The sequence below is a fragment of the Pelecanus crispus genome, chromosome 1 (genome assembly GCF_030463565.1).
Source record: "Pelecanus crispus isolate bPelCri1 chromosome 1, bPelCri1.pri, whole genome shotgun sequence".
NCBI classification, from domain to species: domain Eukaryota; kingdom Metazoa; phylum Chordata; class Aves; order Pelecaniformes; family Pelecanidae; genus Pelecanus; species Pelecanus crispus.
In genome coordinates this window covers 63,228,093-63,247,059 of record NC_134643.1, presented here as the reverse complement: position 1 = coordinate 63,247,059, position 18,967 = coordinate 63,228,093, and the positions used below count along the sequence as shown (strand labels likewise).

General features: G+C 40.3%; 1 protein-coding gene across 1 annotated transcript; it reads right to left on the bottom strand.

Annotated features, from left to right (window-relative positions):
- Positions 1 to 784: 784 nt before the first annotated feature.
- On the bottom strand, positions 785 to 14,852 carry GLT8D2 (glycosyltransferase 8 domain containing 2). The gene is made up of 9 exons (XM_009479067.2): positions 14,834 to 14,852; positions 13,282 to 13,377; positions 11,893 to 12,061; positions 10,155 to 10,272; positions 7,975 to 8,059; positions 4,445 to 4,557; positions 3,571 to 3,737; positions 1,818 to 1,930; positions 785 to 957 (listed from the first exon to the last, which is right to left on the bottom strand). The coding sequence occupies exons 1-9, from the start codon at positions 14,850 to 14,852 to the stop codon at positions 785 to 787; spliced, it is 1,053 nt and encodes a 350-aa protein (XP_009477342.1).
- Positions 14,853 to 18,967: the final 4,115 nt, after the last annotated feature.

Genomic DNA, 18,967 nt, shown 5'->3' with positions numbered 1-18,967 from the left:
TAGGATACAACTACTGTAAGGCTACCCTGTTTGATTGGAAGGGAAAGGTCTCTTTAACAGAGCCACCTACTAGGATATCTAGGTATAAAATACAGTTAAGTGTACAATGACCGTTTCGCTAAATATTGCAATTCTGTGTGTATTCCCTCAGAACTGGTGCTCTTTTCATTACCGTAATACAGAAGTTCTTAATCTGTCCTGAACTATCAATGTTTCACAATAAAATCAGGAATCCTATTGCAGTGTCTTAGAATGTGCTTTTGCATCTTGCTGGCAGGGGTCTGAATGCGCTACAGGACACACAATACACAGAAATACTGCAAAACAGGGTCACTGTGCAGCAGAACTCTAAAATGCCGCGTAAGTTTTCATTTCGGGCTGTTTTATGTGGGCTAGACAACTAAAGACACCTTGTCTGTAATACTGCAGGTATCTCCTGTGTAGATTTTTCTACCAGCAGATAGTGGAGTCTTGTTTATAAAGACCTTGCATTAAAACACACTGTCTGGCACTGCATTTCACCTCTGTAAACATTTAATGAAAATACTTCATTGGCAAGTAAACTTGTTTCCTTACCTCACATGAAAGTCAAGATAATCTGAACTGTGTAACTGTCATTCCAGCCTCCCTCTCCAGCCACAAGCACACAAAACTGATGGTCATTTATTCATATATTTAACAAATACTTTGTTTTCTAAAATCACTTAATTATACAACATGTTGCATCTCAAACTATTACATACTGCAAAACATAGTGTATGAATGCATGTAAGTGGTTTCAGTATCAGCTGTCGGGACGAGTTAATTTGAACTTCCCTGAAGGGTCAGGAATAAACCAGTTTTCCCAGAGATCAGTGTGAACACTGGGATAGTCCCAAGGTTTGTATCTCCCATTCCAATGAAGTAATTTAGCTTCTTGAAGAAAATGCTCCGAGTAACGGGTATCAGGGCTCCAACCTGCATGGGTACATTGGGGAAAAAAAAAAAAAAATCCAGTTTCTAATAATGGCAGACACTATGAAGTGAGGCAAATTCAATTAGTTTTTTTTAAAAAGTCTGGTTATGGTTTTACCTGTCAATAGACACCTAGTTGTATGATAGACTAGCTTTTTTTCAACTTCATGCCTCTCTGATGCAGAATTAGAAAAAAAATCTCAGCAAGCTTCCTCTCTCTTAACACTTTTAACATTTTGGCACAGCTGGGGTTTAAGCAAACAAACAAAAAAAAATCCTTTTACTATTCATTTTACTGTATGAGCTAAGCTATGATCTTTTTCCCAGGATAATTCACCATTCCCAGGTGAAAGGTAACTACATCCTCCCAAACGTTGATTATGCAAACACTGCCAGGCATCCCATCTTCTTCCACTGTGCCTACTAAAAGAATGTCTCATTTTTTACAGTCTCTCACTATATTCAGATCTTTCATACATTCTTTCCATAGTTTATGACAATATAGGTTAGCTCGTCTTCAAATGTGTCACTCTGTCCTTGGTATTTGGGTTTTTTCTTTTCTTTATCCCATTTAATGACTATTAGGGCTTGGGGTTTTTTTTGCAGGGGTGCAAGTATTTTGTTTTCTTGACCTGTTAAGATATTTGCCTAATGACACCTGTGGGGAGCCCCCCCATTCTGCCCTACCCTGAGGAAAGCGGGACTTGTGAGTGTTGGGGGAAGCAGGGCTTACGTACTGTGGATCCGAGGTAGAAAGTGATGTGTTGAGGTAAAGTAACATAAGGGTCTATATCGGTATCGGACTCTTACAAACCGCTCACTTTATTTAGTTCCAGCTGCCAACAGTGGGAAGTTAAACTTACCGAGATGCCTTATGTGCCACATAGGATTAATAGTGGAATACTTTCCATGAAATACAATCAGCATTGGAGAGGTTGCCACACCTCCCCCAAGGGTGCTGCTGTAGAGGTTTTCCCTGCAAAAGGAAAAAAAAAAAAAAAAGAAAACGCAGAAAATGTTCAAAACCTAATCAGAGAGTCTTCAGTACAAAAGCCAGAAGATTAAAAAAGTATTCTGGCACAGTTCAAAATCATTTTGCAACTTGTATTTGCAACTCCAGTCCCTGTTGAGTAAATCGTTGCTACGAAGCAAAATGGGAGTTAGATCCAACATGAAGCCAATTACTTCTACGCACTGCCTATAGTCTACAAGGCTGACAAAGTTTACAGTAGAAAAAAAAAGCTGTTAACATAAAGGAATCATACATAACTGAACCTGGTTTCTTAAGAAAGTTTACATGTTTCCATGTGTTCCATTCCCTTTTTCTCCACCCCTACCCCCCTCCTTTCCAACCCATAAATTAACTTCAAATCAGATTTGCCAAAGTCTAGTATAAACTAACATCTAAAGGATATCCGTTTCCTAAGAATTTTGTGATAAATCCAGGGCTAGATAAAGCCAGATCGCTGTAAGGAGAGACATTAGGAGGTAGCAGCCAGACGTCCGGCCGCAGTGTGCTGAAGGCCTGGCCGGCCAGTCGGCGCATGGGCCCAGCCACCCCGGCTGTGGGACACGGCGCCACCCGCCAGCCCAGCAAGGGGGCAACCTGGCAAGTACCCAGCGGTGCTTAGAGGCTACAGAACAAAAGAAGAAAAAAAAAAAAAAAAGAAAAGAAAAAAAATCAACCTCCCCTCAAAACCGGGTTTCGACTGCTAAGCAATTTATTTCACTGTCATTTCAAAACCCAGCAAAAAAGGAACATGAATGTCTTATTAAGGTGTAAAATCATCTTCATCGATGAAATTTGCAGTAATATTCATGGAGTTTTTTCAAACTCTTAGAAAGCACAGCAATAGCTTGTCAGGATATGTTACCTAAGCAGAATAAGAGAAAAAGATTTGGCTTCTCATTCCTTCACAGGCTTATCATTTGTATCTCTCCTCTGTTCATTTCTGAAACTACCAAGTAATGGACATAGTCCAATAGTACAAACTATTCAGTTTCAGTTTGGCCTTACTCAATTTAAAATTTACCCTTTGCAGAGAAAATAAGTGTCAAGTTTGCAAATACAGGTTAACAGTGAACTAGCATAAAAAAATGAACACTGATTGTTTCACTGTGTCACATCTTATTCATGGTCAATGCCAAAAAGGTCTCTTTCATGTCAAATTTCATTCATCTATAGAAAAAGAAGTGTTTTCTATTAGTATTTAAGAAACATGGTGTCCAATTACAGTCTGGCTGACACTACAATAGGAGAGACCACACAAACAAGGAAACATCCCTTCCTGAGGCTGGCTTAAAGGAGGAGGAAAGATCGTAAGTGGCTTGATCCCAAGTGAGGTTGGTCACCCGCCCAAAACAAGAAACACGTGTTCTCAGTGTCCCTCACGATTAAGTGTGATCAAACACAAGACTGAAATTCCAGGTGGCCATTTCCTGGTACATGATTGGTTAGATTTAAGCAGATGGAAATTCTGGAATGTGAATTACTTTGCTTGATGAAATCTCAGAGAAAGACTTTGGCATTAGAAACCTTCAAGAGCTTATAAACAGAAAATTAGACACTAGGGTGAGTATTAAAAGTAAAGTGCAAAGCTAGATTTCTACACATACTCAACATTTCTTTGCATCCACTTTTCCAACTGCTTTGTAATCCGTTGATGCTTCCATTCAGTCATGTTAGCAACAATTACTCCAGGATTAAAGGAACAGGTGCTGGGGCTGATGCCAAGATCTCTAATTGCTTGCTTTCTGTAGTCCAGGAATCCCATGTACGTGTTCTAAGAAATTTAAAAAAAAAAAAAAAAAAAAAGTAGGTTTATCCCCTATGAATCTCTGTAAAGATAAATGTAAATGCATCTCTCTGCCACTCACAGAGAGACTAAATAAATGCTCCCAAAGCTGAGTTTCTAGATGATGGTTACCTGTCTTGATTTCCATATGACACAAGGCTGAAAGGCAGGATACTTCCAGCTACTGAATTACTTTTTCCACAGTATTCTTCCATGGGAGTTTGATAAGGCTCTTCCCTCACCACATGTTTGTCTTTCTGTAGCTTACTCTACATGATGCAGCATCAGGCTTCTACAGCTGTAATGCTGGAGGGATTCACAATTCTGGGGAACTCAGCTCAGGAATTAGCCTTCAAACCTGTTTTCCTGAGTTTCATTCCAAATTTTACTAATACAAATATCATATATTCTGTCTTCATTAGGTGTTCCATAAGTCATAAGTGCTCATGATCTACTGATAGCAAAATACCAAACAGAATTTAGTAGAATCCAAAGAAGAATAGAGACTTCAGTTACTACAGGAAACAACTCCGCATAGCATTACAGAGTTACTACAAAAAGTAGTTCTTAATTACCTGTAAAACTATTACAAAACTATAAAAAAAAAAATCTTTCACTTTGGGGAAAATGTATAAAATCATCTTACATTTGTGGGTAAATACTTTCATTATTAGAATTCCAAAATGGCATCTTACCTGCATCCCTACACTTCTAACCATTTCATGTGTAGAAGGCAGATCACAATCATCTGAAAAAGCTGCAGCGTGTCCAGGAGCTAACTTAGTATCGTAGAGTTCCTGGATGTCACCTGATTACAGAAATGTCAAAAGCATAAGAAAAAACCTACTTCGCAGAGTTGATAGGGTAACTTCTGTTCTCATATACGTTACTTACAAACACACCAATTTTAGGGGATAGCCCAGATATTAACGAAGGCTATTAACGAATTTTGTAATATGGGACAATTTTCAAATTTGAGTCCCGTACGTGGATGTCTAAGGTCTATCTTTAGATATTATAATCAGCATTCAATACATCCATATTCTGGTCTGAACGTCCAATATCAGCTACAGCAGAAGCCAATTACACTCTTATGAAGCCTGGTTACAAAGCTATGCATTCATAGAGCTTCCCTTTGGAGGAGGAGAGCACAGGCAATTTTTCTGAGCCTCTTCAAGTCCCACAGAAGTGCCCCTTCAATCTCATGCACAGATCAGGTTTTTCCTGGTGTTACTGTGTTTATACCTCCTACTAAGATACCTGGATTCCCCGCACTGGCCCACTGAAACATGCCTGTCACACTTGACCATCCCTTCTGGCTTCACAGACCACCCAACTCCTTCGTGGTGGAGCAAAGTAACCTAAGGCACGGCATCTCACTCACCAGCTGACTAGCAGGTACCCACGATGTGCCAGAACAGTTTCAGGGCAGGTAGGAAGCACAGCACTGCCACGGCAATTAAGTGAGTGTGCATCCAAACCCCTACAGCTACCAGCTCTGCTGCTGGGCATGGGGTGGTCACAGGTTAAGATGAATTATCTTGCAAGGCCACATATGGCCCAGTAGCCTGAGGTGAGCTTATTACAAATCCAGTAACCGAAAACATTCCCCATACTGTAAACAGTGGAACTACTATTTCTGAAATAAGCAGAGATTATTTATTTGTTGCTGGTTGGAAAACTTGGGTTAGGACTCATGCCCCACCAAGAAACAGAACTTGGATTAATGGGACATTTAATTGTTGAAGATCAATATGCCTCACTAGGTATTTTTTCCTGATTCTAAATAGCTTCTACTTTTCAAGAGAAAAGAAGAAAAAGAAAAAGAAAAAAAAAAATCAAACAATTCTGGCTGGCACCTCAAAGTTCAGTATGTTTAATTCTTACTGCTTTTCAGAAAGCAACCACCGACAAACGATCCCAGAGTTAAACCCTGAAAACCCCATTTGCTCCTTGCCCTGTCAGAAGTCTCACTCACTCCCATTCCAGAGACCCCTGACAGAAAGCACAGTCCCACCTTACAGCTAAGGCACAGGGAGCTGCTGCCAGAGCAGGCTCCCTCCCTCCGCCTCACTCCCACATGTCCAGCTCCGTTCCCCTCTTCTGGGCCCTACGATTGCATGGCTCAAGGGTAAGAAAGTTCGGCTGACTGAAGCCAAGACAAAAAAGAAAAAAAGAAAAAAAGATTTGGGGGTTTTTTTTGCACTGCTAGCCTTCTGCCAGGTCAACCAGCTGAATCAGCTTATTCTGCAGCTGCACAACTGTAGATATGACACAAGTGACAGGAGCTGCCTGGGGACAGGAGAGGCCACTTCCGTCAGCAGCTGTAATGTGAAACTGCGCCTTTACCCGGCGCTCCAGAAACACAGCTGGCATGGGCTGACACCCTACCGAAAGAGAAAGCCCTACCTCCCCTCTTCTCCTAGCTACACTGCCTTGTCTCCTAGCAGGGAACTAATTCAGGCTGAAAGTAACCACATTTCTGGGGAACGCCTGCACAGGTGCAAGGAGGGATGGAGGGGAAGTGGTGGGTTCATGAAGCGGAGTGTAAATGAAGACTTTAAGAACCTTTGAGTTAAATATTGCTGTTGCCCATTCATGACGGACAGAATGACAAAACCAAAAAGCAGAGATAACCACTGGAAACACACATGTTGAAGAAACTGTGATATGGAGTCTATCGCAAATTAAAATGAGACAGGCAGAGCAGATTAATCGTATTTGATAAAGTAACTAACAGTGGCCCCTTTTAGTGCAGATGTTCTGAAATCTGCCACTGAAGAGACAAAACTATAGAAAGGTGCAGAGAAGCAGTGGAGAATAAAATTATACTTCTGTCGTGTAAATTCACTGATCTTAATGTTCGTACATCAAAGACTGATTTAGGCCAAAAAGTTTGTTGTAGTTATACTCAGTCCTTTCCAAAGAAAATTTTCATTGGAACATCCCTTTAATGTTGAACAAGGAGAGGTAAAATAGTTTTGTTGTCCCTGCGTACTGGGCCTGGCTAGGATGGAGTTCATTTTCGTCACAGCAGGTCATATGGTGCTGTGGTTTAGCTTTTTGACCAAAACGGTACTGATAGCACACTAATGTTCTGGCTTTTGCTAAATGGTGGTGGCACAGCATTGAGGCCGCCTCTTGTTTCTCACTCTGCCCCGCCCAGTGCACAGATCAGGGGGTGCACAGAGGGCTGGGAGGGGACTCAACTGGGCAGATGACCCAAACTGACCAAAGAGATATTCCATGCTATACAACGTCATGCTCAGCAATAATAGTGAAAAGAGGGAGGTCTCAGAGGCTGGCTACCGGCCAGCTTTTGCTCAGGAACTCACTTCTCTTCCACTTATCAATGATTTGTTTGTTTGTTTTATCTTGACCCTCAAGTTTTCTTGCTTTTAGTCTTTCCTCTTCCCCCATCCCACTTGGGATAGGGATGGCAGGGGAGTGAGTGAGCAGCTGTGTGGCGCTTAGCTGCCCAGCTGGGTTAAACCACAACAATCTGATAAAAAAAAAAGTGTTCTAAAAGAACAAGAAAACAATATGATAAAACAAGGGAGGACAACAACTCTACAGAGAAAGAAAAAATACTGAGAAACAGAAGAGAAAAAAACATAAATTAATCTCAAAAAAAAAAAAAATTGTTCCTCTAATTAGATTTCTTTGTATGAAAAAAGATTTTCCAGGATTTGAATGTCTTCTGACTGCTCCCATTTGTCTAGGAACTCCGAAATCTGTGATCATGGTTCTGCAAATCGCTATGGATTCTGAGCTGAAGATGCTTAGAAAAATCCCATTTTGAGTGTTTAGAATTTTATTATTTGAGTAAATTCCTCTTGCTCTCAAGAACAGCAATTCTGGATAAGGAACTGGTAGCATTTGTGGGAATTCAAATACTAGCAGGAAATGCATGTCACATACTTAACAGTAAATATTGCAGCATCTAAGTGAAATCCATGATACCTTTCAGCAATTGACCAGATTCAATTAAAATGAAACCCATACATACAATTTTGATCAAAATCAACTATTCAAAAGATATATGGAGAGAAGTTGTTCTTCAGACTTTCTTTTAAATAAACATATTATTTGTAGTTTTCCTGAGTGCAACACTCCTAGCAGCTGCCTCAGTTTCCACTCTCTCTCATATTTCCAAATGACTGTCAAAGCTGCAACAACTTTGATTTTAATTCTGCTAGAAACTGCTTTTTGGATGACAGCTTACCTTGAACAATGATGTCGTCATCCAAATATATTACTTTCTCATGTTTCTGGATAAGCAAAGGAAGATAAAATCGAACGAAGTTCAGCTATTAAACAGAAAAAAAGTTAAAGACTAAATGGTAAAGCTGTTTCATGTAGTAGTCTCACGCTTCTGTCTCTATTAACAATGAGTTTTAATTTCTCTCTTCACTGAGTGCTAGCCAACAATCATTTGCTTCCTTTCTCCCAGCTAGTATCTTTACTAGTATCTTGAACCCATTATTATTATTATTATTATCTATCCCTATTTTATTTACTATGGCCCTAACTACGCAGCCCAAAACAGTTGCTTCTTTACAGAATCACAGAATCATTTAGGTTGGAAGGGGCCTTTTGAGATCACCTTGCCCAACCCCTCTTCTCAAGCAGAGTCCACTCGAGCAGGCTGCCTGGGACTGTGCCCAGCTGGGTTTTGAGTATCTCCACAGATGGAGACTCAACAGCCTCTCCACCCAACTTGCTCCAGTGTTTAACCACCCTCACCATAAAAAAAAAAAAAAAAAAAAAAAAGCACGCTTTTTCTTGTATCCAGAGGGAATTTCATGTATTTTAATTTGTGTCCATTGCCTCTTGTCCTGTCAGTGGGCACCACTGAGAAAGGCCTGGCTCCCTTGTCTTTGTCCCTCCCGTCAGGTATTTATACACATTGGTAAAATCCTCCTGAGCTTTCTCTTCTCCAGGCTGAACAGACCCAACTCTCTCAACCTCTCCTCATACAGAAGATGCTCCAGTCCCTTAATCATCTTTGCAGCAAGTTGGGCTCGCCCCAGTAAGCCATGTCTCCCTTGTACTGGGGAGCTCAGAACTGGACACAGTACTCCAGAAGCAGCCTCACAAGTGCAAGTAAAGAGGAAGGATCACCTTCCTGGACTGCTAGCAATGCTCTTCCTAATACATTTTTACAGCATACATCACACAAAACACATCAAATTTAACAGTGTCATCATTCCATTCTATAGGAATGATTTGACTGGTGGCACAGACATGTGATAACTTCTACAACAGCAACAAAGAACAGAGCAGAGGGAAAGGGAACTGAGAACGTAAGAACAACCATAGTGATTGACACCATTTTACCCAGCCCCTGCCTGCACAGTGGTCCTAAGCAGATGCTCAGTGAAAAATAAGAATAGAGCAAGCATACAGAAGTTTCTCCAAGCATTCTCCTAGCTTTCAGCTATTTTCAGCTGCAGGGATTTCCTGAACCAGATGTGATCTGTCTAAATATAAACTCCAGTCCCCACTGAATCTCTGTAAATTTTTTACACTCACAAGACCTTTCAGCAAGGAATTCTAGAGATTCAGTACTCACTGCATGAAAAACGTGCAACTTTTCTTGTTTGTTCTGACAGTGACTCCTACTAATTTAATCTAATGGCCATGAGTACTTGCATTGGAAGAAACAGTGAGCAACCATCTCACATCCAGTCCTCCATGCCACTCAGTTCTGTAGACCTCACTATTTTCATGCTGAAAGTCACATTTCCAGGCTGAACAGTTTTAACCCACTGATGCCTTGCATGAAATCTTTTCCACGTATTAGAAATGTCAAAGGCTCAGAGGAGAATAAACGTTCTGAGCAGACCTGAACATTTTCCAGTAGTGCTCCATCTTTTTCAGGTAAGGGGATGAAGATTGCACATAGTACTTAGGGTGAGGGAAAACTATGGATTTGTATTGTGGCATAATGATATTCTCTATTTTGATCCTTACTCCTTTCCTAATAATTTCTAACATCTGATTTGCGTTTTCTGACAGCCAGCAATATTTAGATTAGTCATCAGCCTCTGAATTAACCCTGTACATGAACAGAATGCAGCCAACTCAGCATCATGGAGGCACAAAGAACACTACTGGATCTTCCCTCTAATAAACTGTGAATATATTCTTAAAGATGCAACACATTCAAATTACCAAGTCTATGCCACCAAATAATGAGGGTTCAGCAAGACAGACAAGTTGCAAGGAGCTTGTTAGAGTGCACTTTTTCTTCTTGAGTGAAGGCTTAGCATTTGGACCTGATGTGGCTTCTCTGGCTTAGACACCCCCCCTGTGTAACGGAACAGAGATCTAGGACATTTTAAAGCCCATAATAACCATTAAAAACACCAAAAATTTGTTATGCAGTGTTCATTTACTCACAGGCTGCAATAGCTCAGGACGCGATGCATCTTGTCTAATTTTTCCTTTTAGTACCATAGGGTTGAATTCCACAACCTTAAATTGTATTTCTTTCAGTTTAGAATTTTCAATCCACTTTCTGTGATAAAAGAAGTGATAAAAGAAACACTGTGTGCCAAGCACTTCCAGTATTACATTCACAGACTCATAAGGAGAATAAGACACCTTGAAAGCTCACTCGATCTATTCTATCCCAAGACAGAATCCCTTATGTCCACAGCTATTGCACACAGACATTTGTTTAACCTGTTCTTAAAAAAAAAAAAAAACAACAAAACAAAAAACACCACCCGAAAAAACCAACAATGCAAACACCCCACACCACTGTCAAAAACAGAGACTCCACATGTTGCCTGAACAACCCATCTTTCACCATCGCTAGCATTAAATGCTATTTTTCTAGGCTTTCTTGCTATAGTTAAAGACCTTTTCTTTAATCCTATCTACTGTGCTTTTAAAGCAGAGGTTATTTTCCTCCCCTTTACAGTTTTACATCCTTCAAGAAGACTGACACATCACCTCCTAACTATATTTCCTTTAGACTAAACTAGGTTTTTTTCACTATTTTGTTGGATTTCTTGACACCATTGCTTATTTTCTCCTCTGACCTCTCTTCTAAGTCCTTCCTGAAAGCACTTAAAACTGAACATCACACTTTCTCTGATGCGTTAATAATGTCTGCAAGATCAGAAAGTTTCCTCACGTCTCCTGTGTCATGTGTGTCAACATGTATATCCACTATGATGCAGGCTTTTTTTTTTTTCTTTTTTAAAATCAGCATGGTCAGTTATCAGTCATAATTCTGTAGTTTTCCAAATGAGTGCTACCGAACTCCTGCTTCACCCTGAGCCAATAAAATAATCTACTCCCACTTCTATTACCTTGTCATTACCTCTACTGAATTTCACCACATTTTAAAGTCAATTTTTCCAATTCATCATGATTAGTTTGTTTTCAGCTTGTCCTCAATATATCTGCTGTCCCTTTTCCAGTTTCATGCCAACTGCAGATTCATAAACAACATTCTTCACTCTGTTATCTAGGTTACTGATGAACCAGATGGGAAAAACTCCCTGTGGAACCCCACTCATTACATTTTTTCACTTTGACACAAATTGTGGGTTCACAAGCTACAGAAGTGCAGTAGCCAGAGGTGAGAACTGCTAAGAAATCTGCTTTAATTTTGATTCACATGTTCCTCCTCTTTTAGACAACGTTTGCAGATTTCAGCACCCAAATATGCTTCATTACAAGCTTCTCTGGGCCTCTATTTACAACCTTCACCACATTCTCTTAGCTGAAATTCGCTTTAAACAGCAAGTTTTTCTACTCTGAAGCTTAAGACACAGTGCCAGACGAGAGGTAAATGCAGTGCCACAAAGCGGGATTGTAACAAGTAAGCACGTATATACTCACTTTACTACAGATTCTTTTGCAACCAATCTACAAAAGGCAGAGAGGCACAGGTATGGGCATGGTCTGGCTATTTTACACCCTTTACACCAGTCAGTGCCTTGCATAGGGCAAAATGGTCCTTCTTCCTACATGTAGAGAATCCTGGGGATCGCCAGCAATAGCATTACTTAACTAAAAGGGAGAAACACTTCCCTGAAAAATCCTCCAAAGTCTATGCCCGTGCTAAGGAGAACAACAGTCTGGTGCTAACTACAGCATGAAACAAAATAAGGCTGGTACATACCGAATATGTGGGATAGTAGTCTTCAGCCCAACTATATAGAACAAAACATTAGCCTCTGTGTTGCTGTAGATGCTACTGATTGCTGCTATAGCTGCACCCATTCTGCCCGCAGCAGCGCAGATTACGACTGGGATTTCTTCTTCCGTTTCCTCAGGACTCTCCAAATCAACTACAAGAAAGAAAACTATGCATTATAATAGAAAATTAAGAATCTTTTTGTACCAGATCTGGCTCATTGGAATGAGTACACAGTTCCATAAGCAGTGGATTCATATCACAATCACCCCATTTCCTTACCACATCCTATACACATCCACATCTGGCAAGGCACACAGCATGAGCTGAGCTGTCACTAATCCAGAACTACATGCAGGTTGACTGGACTGTTGGATGCCTCCAAACAGAATATGTAACAGAGTTCTCAGCATCTTCTGTTCAGTAGGACCACCATTCAGCCTGTCCTCCATGTAGTTGCTTATTCACATGAAACCTGAAGAAGTTTGAATACCTTTGAGACTTCGACTTCTCAGTTATATTTAGTACAAATTGAATAACAGGTTCCAAAATTATCAAAGGAAAGAGGTAAGTCGAAGAGATGGTGCAACTGCATGAGCTTCACTTCTTTGGGAAGCAGGATAGAAAGGAATAGTTCAAAATTTTGTACCAGCAGGAAGTTGCTAACGATAAAAGGAGAAAAATCTAAACCTTACTGAATCAGTTCACATTACTGCTAAGGAATATTTTTATCCCTAGCACTGATTAACTTACAGAACATATATGGATATATTTATAATGGTTAAAACATAACCATTAAACTCGTAACAGCCCCAACAAAAATTTACTGAAAAAAAAAAAGGCTTATACCAAGACAGAGTTTTGTTTATCTTGGGAACAGTGAATAAGTTATTAGTAGAAACATTTAATACCAGTCCAACCATAACAACCCTAGCATATTTCTGTCACTGTAAACATTCCAGCAAAAACTTCTGCTGTAAATTATGTCAAGATTTGATGATCTACCTGAAATGAATAGGTAGGCCAAGAACATTCCCAGTGGGGCAGGTTGTGATCAAAGTTTATTATCACTTGAAAACTCCAATATTGTTCAACACAAATAAGGATATACTCCAGCTTCCATCCACATCAGTGACATCTGGATAAAAACTTGACTCAGAATGACAATTCTTAGTCATTACTATCAATCTCCTACTATTTTATTCAAGTAATTCAAAAGCAAAAAATTCCACATCCCAGACCATATACAACAGTGTGAGTATCTCATCTAATGCAGGGCAAACAGGATTCAGTAAGATAAAAAGCACTGTTCAAATGAAGAGATAAGAAATATAAAACAGGAACATAAATGAAGCAGAAGCACAAGTCATTTACCTGTTCCATTCTTTAATGCAGATGGCACTTGGTGAACTTTGTTATACAGAATGGCGCACACAGTTAAGACAAGAAGTAACAGCAAGATCTGGTTAACTGAAACAAAAGGGAGAATTTGTTAACAATCAGTATAATATCTAATTCCCAAGTACTTTTTTAAAAAAAAAAAAATCCAATTTGCAACCAGTACCTACCATAACCTGTATTTGCTGTGTTTACCAAATTCTCCTTTCTCTTGTTATTTGATCAAGCTAAAACTTTTATGTTAAAAACGTAATAGTGTCAGAGTCCCCTGTTACAATAATTTCCAGGTATCTGATTTTCATGGATAATTTGTTCACTAATTCATTAAGCTCCCAATATATAAGTGTTATCCATACTAGGAAATTCACATTTCTGAATTTTACCAAGAGCCTGGAACTTTCTTTTGTTGGCTAGTTTGTTGACTGTTTATCATCACAGGCCTTCATCAGTTAATTATTTTTACCTAGCCCTTTCCTTCTTGCACGCTTCCCTGATAAAACTTCAAACACGGGAGAAACTTTTTTTTTTTATGTCAATGTTCAGATCTTCAAGGTGTATTTGAGCAAAACTCTAGAAATACTAGAAAAACACACACAGCATGCTACTGAAACCAGGAATGTTCCAAAATATTTGAAATTATGTAAACATTGACATAGTCACTTTAATTAGTAAAATCAAAATAAAGCATGCAACAGCAAAGACCTTGCTGTATATTCTGATCTGCACTTCCTACCAGACTGTCTTGTACAAGTTTAAGTTACTCGACATAAACCAACCATGAGCAGGTACCAGGACAGTCCACCAAGTACAACAGGGAAGGAATACATTGCCATCATGAACAGTGACTTTGATGATGCGAGTTCTCTCTATTGGACTACTTTGTTACTTTTGCACCACCATAAAAGGTATTTAAGGTATACAAAAGAGCAAAGGGAACAAAGTTTTGAACTGATTTCAAACAAAAGGGCCAACTGCCCAGAATTGGGCATGAGAATAAATTGAAATTAGTAAACATACATCACTGAACCTGCACTAATTTAAACCATCTGAGGAAACAGCCCATTGACTTCAGAGAAATTTTGGGTGCGTAACTGAAGGCACACACCGGTCCATTTTCAGTCACTGACCCTGACAGCTGAGGAGAACCCCAAATTTCTTGGGGCCACACCTCAATTGCGAGTTTTAACAGCATTAATATGCAGAGTTCTGTAAAAAAGCCAGGTTCAGTGCTCTAGGCACAACCCACAGGAAACCAGCAGCTACCTGCACTCTTAGTGGGAAATTCCACACCTGCAGGCTCACACAGTAAAGCAGTGAGTAACTTTAAAGTAATGAGATTTATGGCTGTACTTATCTGACTTAGTTAATAGGAAAAGGCTTATTTGTATACTTAAAAGTTAAGCATAATTAGCAAAACTAGAACTATAAATTTGCATGCAACTGTGACAACAGTTGCATGAGAAATTGCATTTGACATTTCTGTCCTCTTTTAAAAATATATATTTCAAATGTTTTTAATCTCTCTTACTTTTCTTTAAAAGACCCATGTGTCCTGTTGGATGAGAACTGTGATCTGTGATAAAATAAAAATAAAAAAAATAATTAAAAAGAGAGAGAAAAATCATTAATACCAGCAGTGAACACTAGTTAGTTATTTCAAGGACAAGGTTTTGCATCATCAAATTTTGCTGTTGACCTGGTAAAGGAAAACTGAACTCTGTCTTTGTAAATAACTTTTTTTGGAACAAATAACTAATATTCTGGGCTAGAACTATTACATTTTTTAATTTAAGCTACTAATAGGTTGAAAAGAACAACATTTTAATAAATTCCATCCAATCACCTACATTAGTAATAACTAAGATTTTTTAACACATTTTAAAGTAATGTGCAAAGAAGTATTAAAACAGCCACTGATACAATTTATAAATACGTTTACATTTATCTCTGATTTCACCTAAAACATAATAATAATCACAAGTACTAATCTCTTGCTGGAGTATGTTCCCAAACATATGGGAATCTTATACTAGAGCAGCGTCTTTTCAGACTCTCAGAAAATTTCAGAGCAATACTGAAAATATTTTCTAACAGCAGTATCCTTCCACTAACAGTAAGGGGGGAGGCTATGCAATGTGGCTTGTATTTAAGCGCATTACTCGTGATGCTGAAGAAAATGAGGTAGCATTTCCTAAAACTGTACTTCTAAACCAGGCCCAAAAGTGGCCATTACTTTATGCCCGAGAGGACAGAACATAATTCCTAAAACACAGGATTATGGGAAACACAACATCCATTTGAATTCTGGACCCAAAACTACTGTTTGTGGGCTGGGACAACAAAAAAAAAAAAACACAACAGTAAAAAAACAGCACCAGAAGTTGGGGCGGGGTGGGTGTGTGTGTGTGTGGAATACAAGTATGTGATCTAACCTTTATGCTATGGCAGCTGTATACAGGACAAAAAACAATTTTTCCTGTTTCCATACACAGAGATATGGACACATTACAGCAAAGATAAGGATATATGACGGTTTCTATGCACACATAAAAATGAAGTTTACTCCGACTCCTTGAGAAGGCAGACGGAAAAGTAAGAATTCTTGAAACCTGAGTCACAAAACTGACCGCCTCTCGTTGGTTAATGCTCAAGTTCAGGCAGCATCCTAAATTAGTCTCTACTTGGACTAGCAAGTTAAATGACAATAAAAATATAAAAATAGCTAAGATGTGGCTTTGTTTACAAACCACTTATATTTGCTTCTATTTAGGTCCCAACAGATGACCAAATCACAGTGAGACAGGAGTCCTTCTGAGAGTCCTTTTCACATCTGCAGCACTTACCTACATTCCAGCAGCCCACTCTCTTCACGTGCCATTAATTTACACAGAGAGGAAATCAAGCTTATCCGTCAAAAAAACCCCACTGCTGAGAAAGCCCTTCTCTCACGCATTACGCACAAGTATTGCCTTCTTATCCATTAAAAAAGTTTGTTTAGATAAGCAGAGAGACAACAGAACCCCCTACACTCTTGGAGTAACTTTCTAACCCCACTTTAGCTAACAGCAATCTTCCACTGATTTCCATAGAGCCAACTACTATCTTTTAATTAAGATTTGTAATGATAGTCACAAGCAATACTGATCATCACTGCAAGATGAAAGTTGGATAGCCACAGCCTCACAGTATCTTCAGAAACGATTAAATCAACATAAACTGAACCATGTTTTAAACTTTAAAATCCAAACTCAGACAAACTCTCATACAAGTTTGAGTTCTAAAACTACAGCATTCCTAAGCCTCAGAAACTCAGACTGATTACCCACTGATTTTTAAGGAAAGAGAAGAATATTTGTTCCCCTATGAGTATTTACTCAATTTTTCCTGACTGCAGACATTAGTTCCTGGAACCTGGCAGTCCTTAACTCAGTTGCCAAATCCTGTAACAAAATGAGGGGCTGCAGAAGGGAAAGCTCAGAAACAGTGACATTACTGCTCAGATATTTCCTGCTTAATTAGTCTTTTTACCTCTTCAAAGCAGCACAGTATTCGGGACTCCTCTCTCCTGAAGAGCTGTAGAGCTATTTACTTGGATCCTAGATAGCCCACAGCTGTAAACACTCTTGCCAAATCTTCCTTGACCATCATCCTCCTTTGAAGTCCCCCACGCAAGGGCCTTACAGGGCACAGTAACAGTTTTAAGATTCAATTCCTTTTTCAAACTCTTCAAAGTTTACTTTGGAGTTGTGCTGGTTTTCTTTTCTTTCTCTGCTGCTGAGGAATTGCACAGAGTCCAGACGCCGCACTGGAGGAATGAGAGCCCATAAACCACTTCCAGATGTGCAGAATGATGATGCAGCCCCAGATCTGGCAAACTTGCCTCAGAGCTTCTGCTAGCAGATTGCAAATAAATCCCGTAAGACAAAAAGTCTTAAGGGGGTGGGGGAAAGAGAAGGAAACAAACCCCTCCAGAAGTTACTTCAATAGTCTAGTTGCAGGTTAGGTTTCTAGTCATTATTTACAGTAAATGTGAACAGATAACTAGTGTGCAAGAGCCAAACAACAACATGCCAAAGTCAAACTGAAAGCCAAAGTTTTTCCAATGTCTGTTTGGAGAGTTCTCGCAAGTCAAAAGCTAAGGGAAAATTGCAAAATTTAACTCTGAACATGCATTTTGACTTGAATCATCTCATTTCTAAATCTCTGAGCAGTTAAGAGAATCTGAATCCACAGGTTAGGTTTAGATGCAAAGGGACCTCAGGTCAAGGTAATCAGCACATGTTGATACTCTGCCTCCTAAGCTTTCCTGGAATGCTTTTGCAGCTTTATTTCCACATCACTTCTTTTATTCAAATTCTCTCCCTCCTCTAGGAGCCTCCCTTCTATATGATAAACCACTGTTTTGTCACAAGACTTTCATAAGTACCAAAAGTAGTAATAATCACCTTCAATTCTAAATTATTTTTCATATTTTTAGCATGAGGCAGCGCAAAACTTACGAGGAGCATTCAGCCAAGGATTTAAAAGTCTTAAGTGTTTTAAATGAAGATTGTTGTTCCATTTGCAGGAACTGAAAATGCGTGTTTTCAACTGTATGCCTCAAACATGCCAAAGCTGTATTAGCTGTGTCTGATTTTCTACAGAAATCCATCTTTTGCAGAGCTGCTTAAAGGAAAAATAAATGAAGAGCTATACATATAGTTACGTGCTTCATGTAGATGGCCACAACTATAAGTACTTTTTCTGTAGTAGTTTTTTTTTTTTAAGCTTTTTTTTTTAAGCTGTATTAAGCTCACATTCATCAAAATCCACCCAGGTTTTTTTCATCTCCCTTCCATTTCCACGTGCATCCTGAGATCTAAGCAGCACACGACTGTATGAGCCTGCAGCATTGGGACCATCTGCTTCACCTGGCAGCAACCCCTGGATTACTGGCAACCAATGTAGCACCTTCTCTGGATTTCCCTCAGCCTCACGTTTGTATTCTCACTTAACACCCCCCTCACACAGGAAAGAGAGCCACTTCTGTCCCGCAGAACGAGATCTTCGGGTTTACTCAGATCATCCGCCGTTAACCGTAGAACTGAAACCTTGGTTTCTAATCTCAACCTTCAGTGTTTAAAAGAGCAACTCATTTCTTAGATGCATGCCCCGCAGGCAGCGTACCTCGCCTACCACTAGCAAGTTACAAGAAAAAAAAAAAAAAAATTGCTACATTTCTGCGGGTTTGAACGCAGAGCTGGGTGCCCTAAGCTAAAGAGCACACACCGCACCCGTGCTGACCCCAGCACCCCGGGGCGGCAGGCCGCAGCCCCCCGCAGCCGGGCCGCGGTGCGGGCAGGCTTCCCTCCGCCAGGGCTGCCGCCGAAGCAAAGCCGGGGCCGGGGGCAGGCCCCTGAGGGGCGGAGGGAGCCGCAAAGAGAGGCCTGTGGCAGAAGCGGCCGTGGCACGGCCCTGGGGGTGCCAGAAGGCGGCCTCCGAGTCCCCGCCCTGGCCGGGGACAAGACGCGGCCCCCTCTCCGCGCCTCTCGGCCGGACCCGGTCACCGAGGGGGAGCGGGACAGCACCCGGCAGGCGGCCGAGGCCGCCGCCGCCTCCCCCTCAAGGGTAACGGAGGAGGCGGCGGCGCGCGGCGGGCCCGCCCCGCCGCCGTCACGTGACC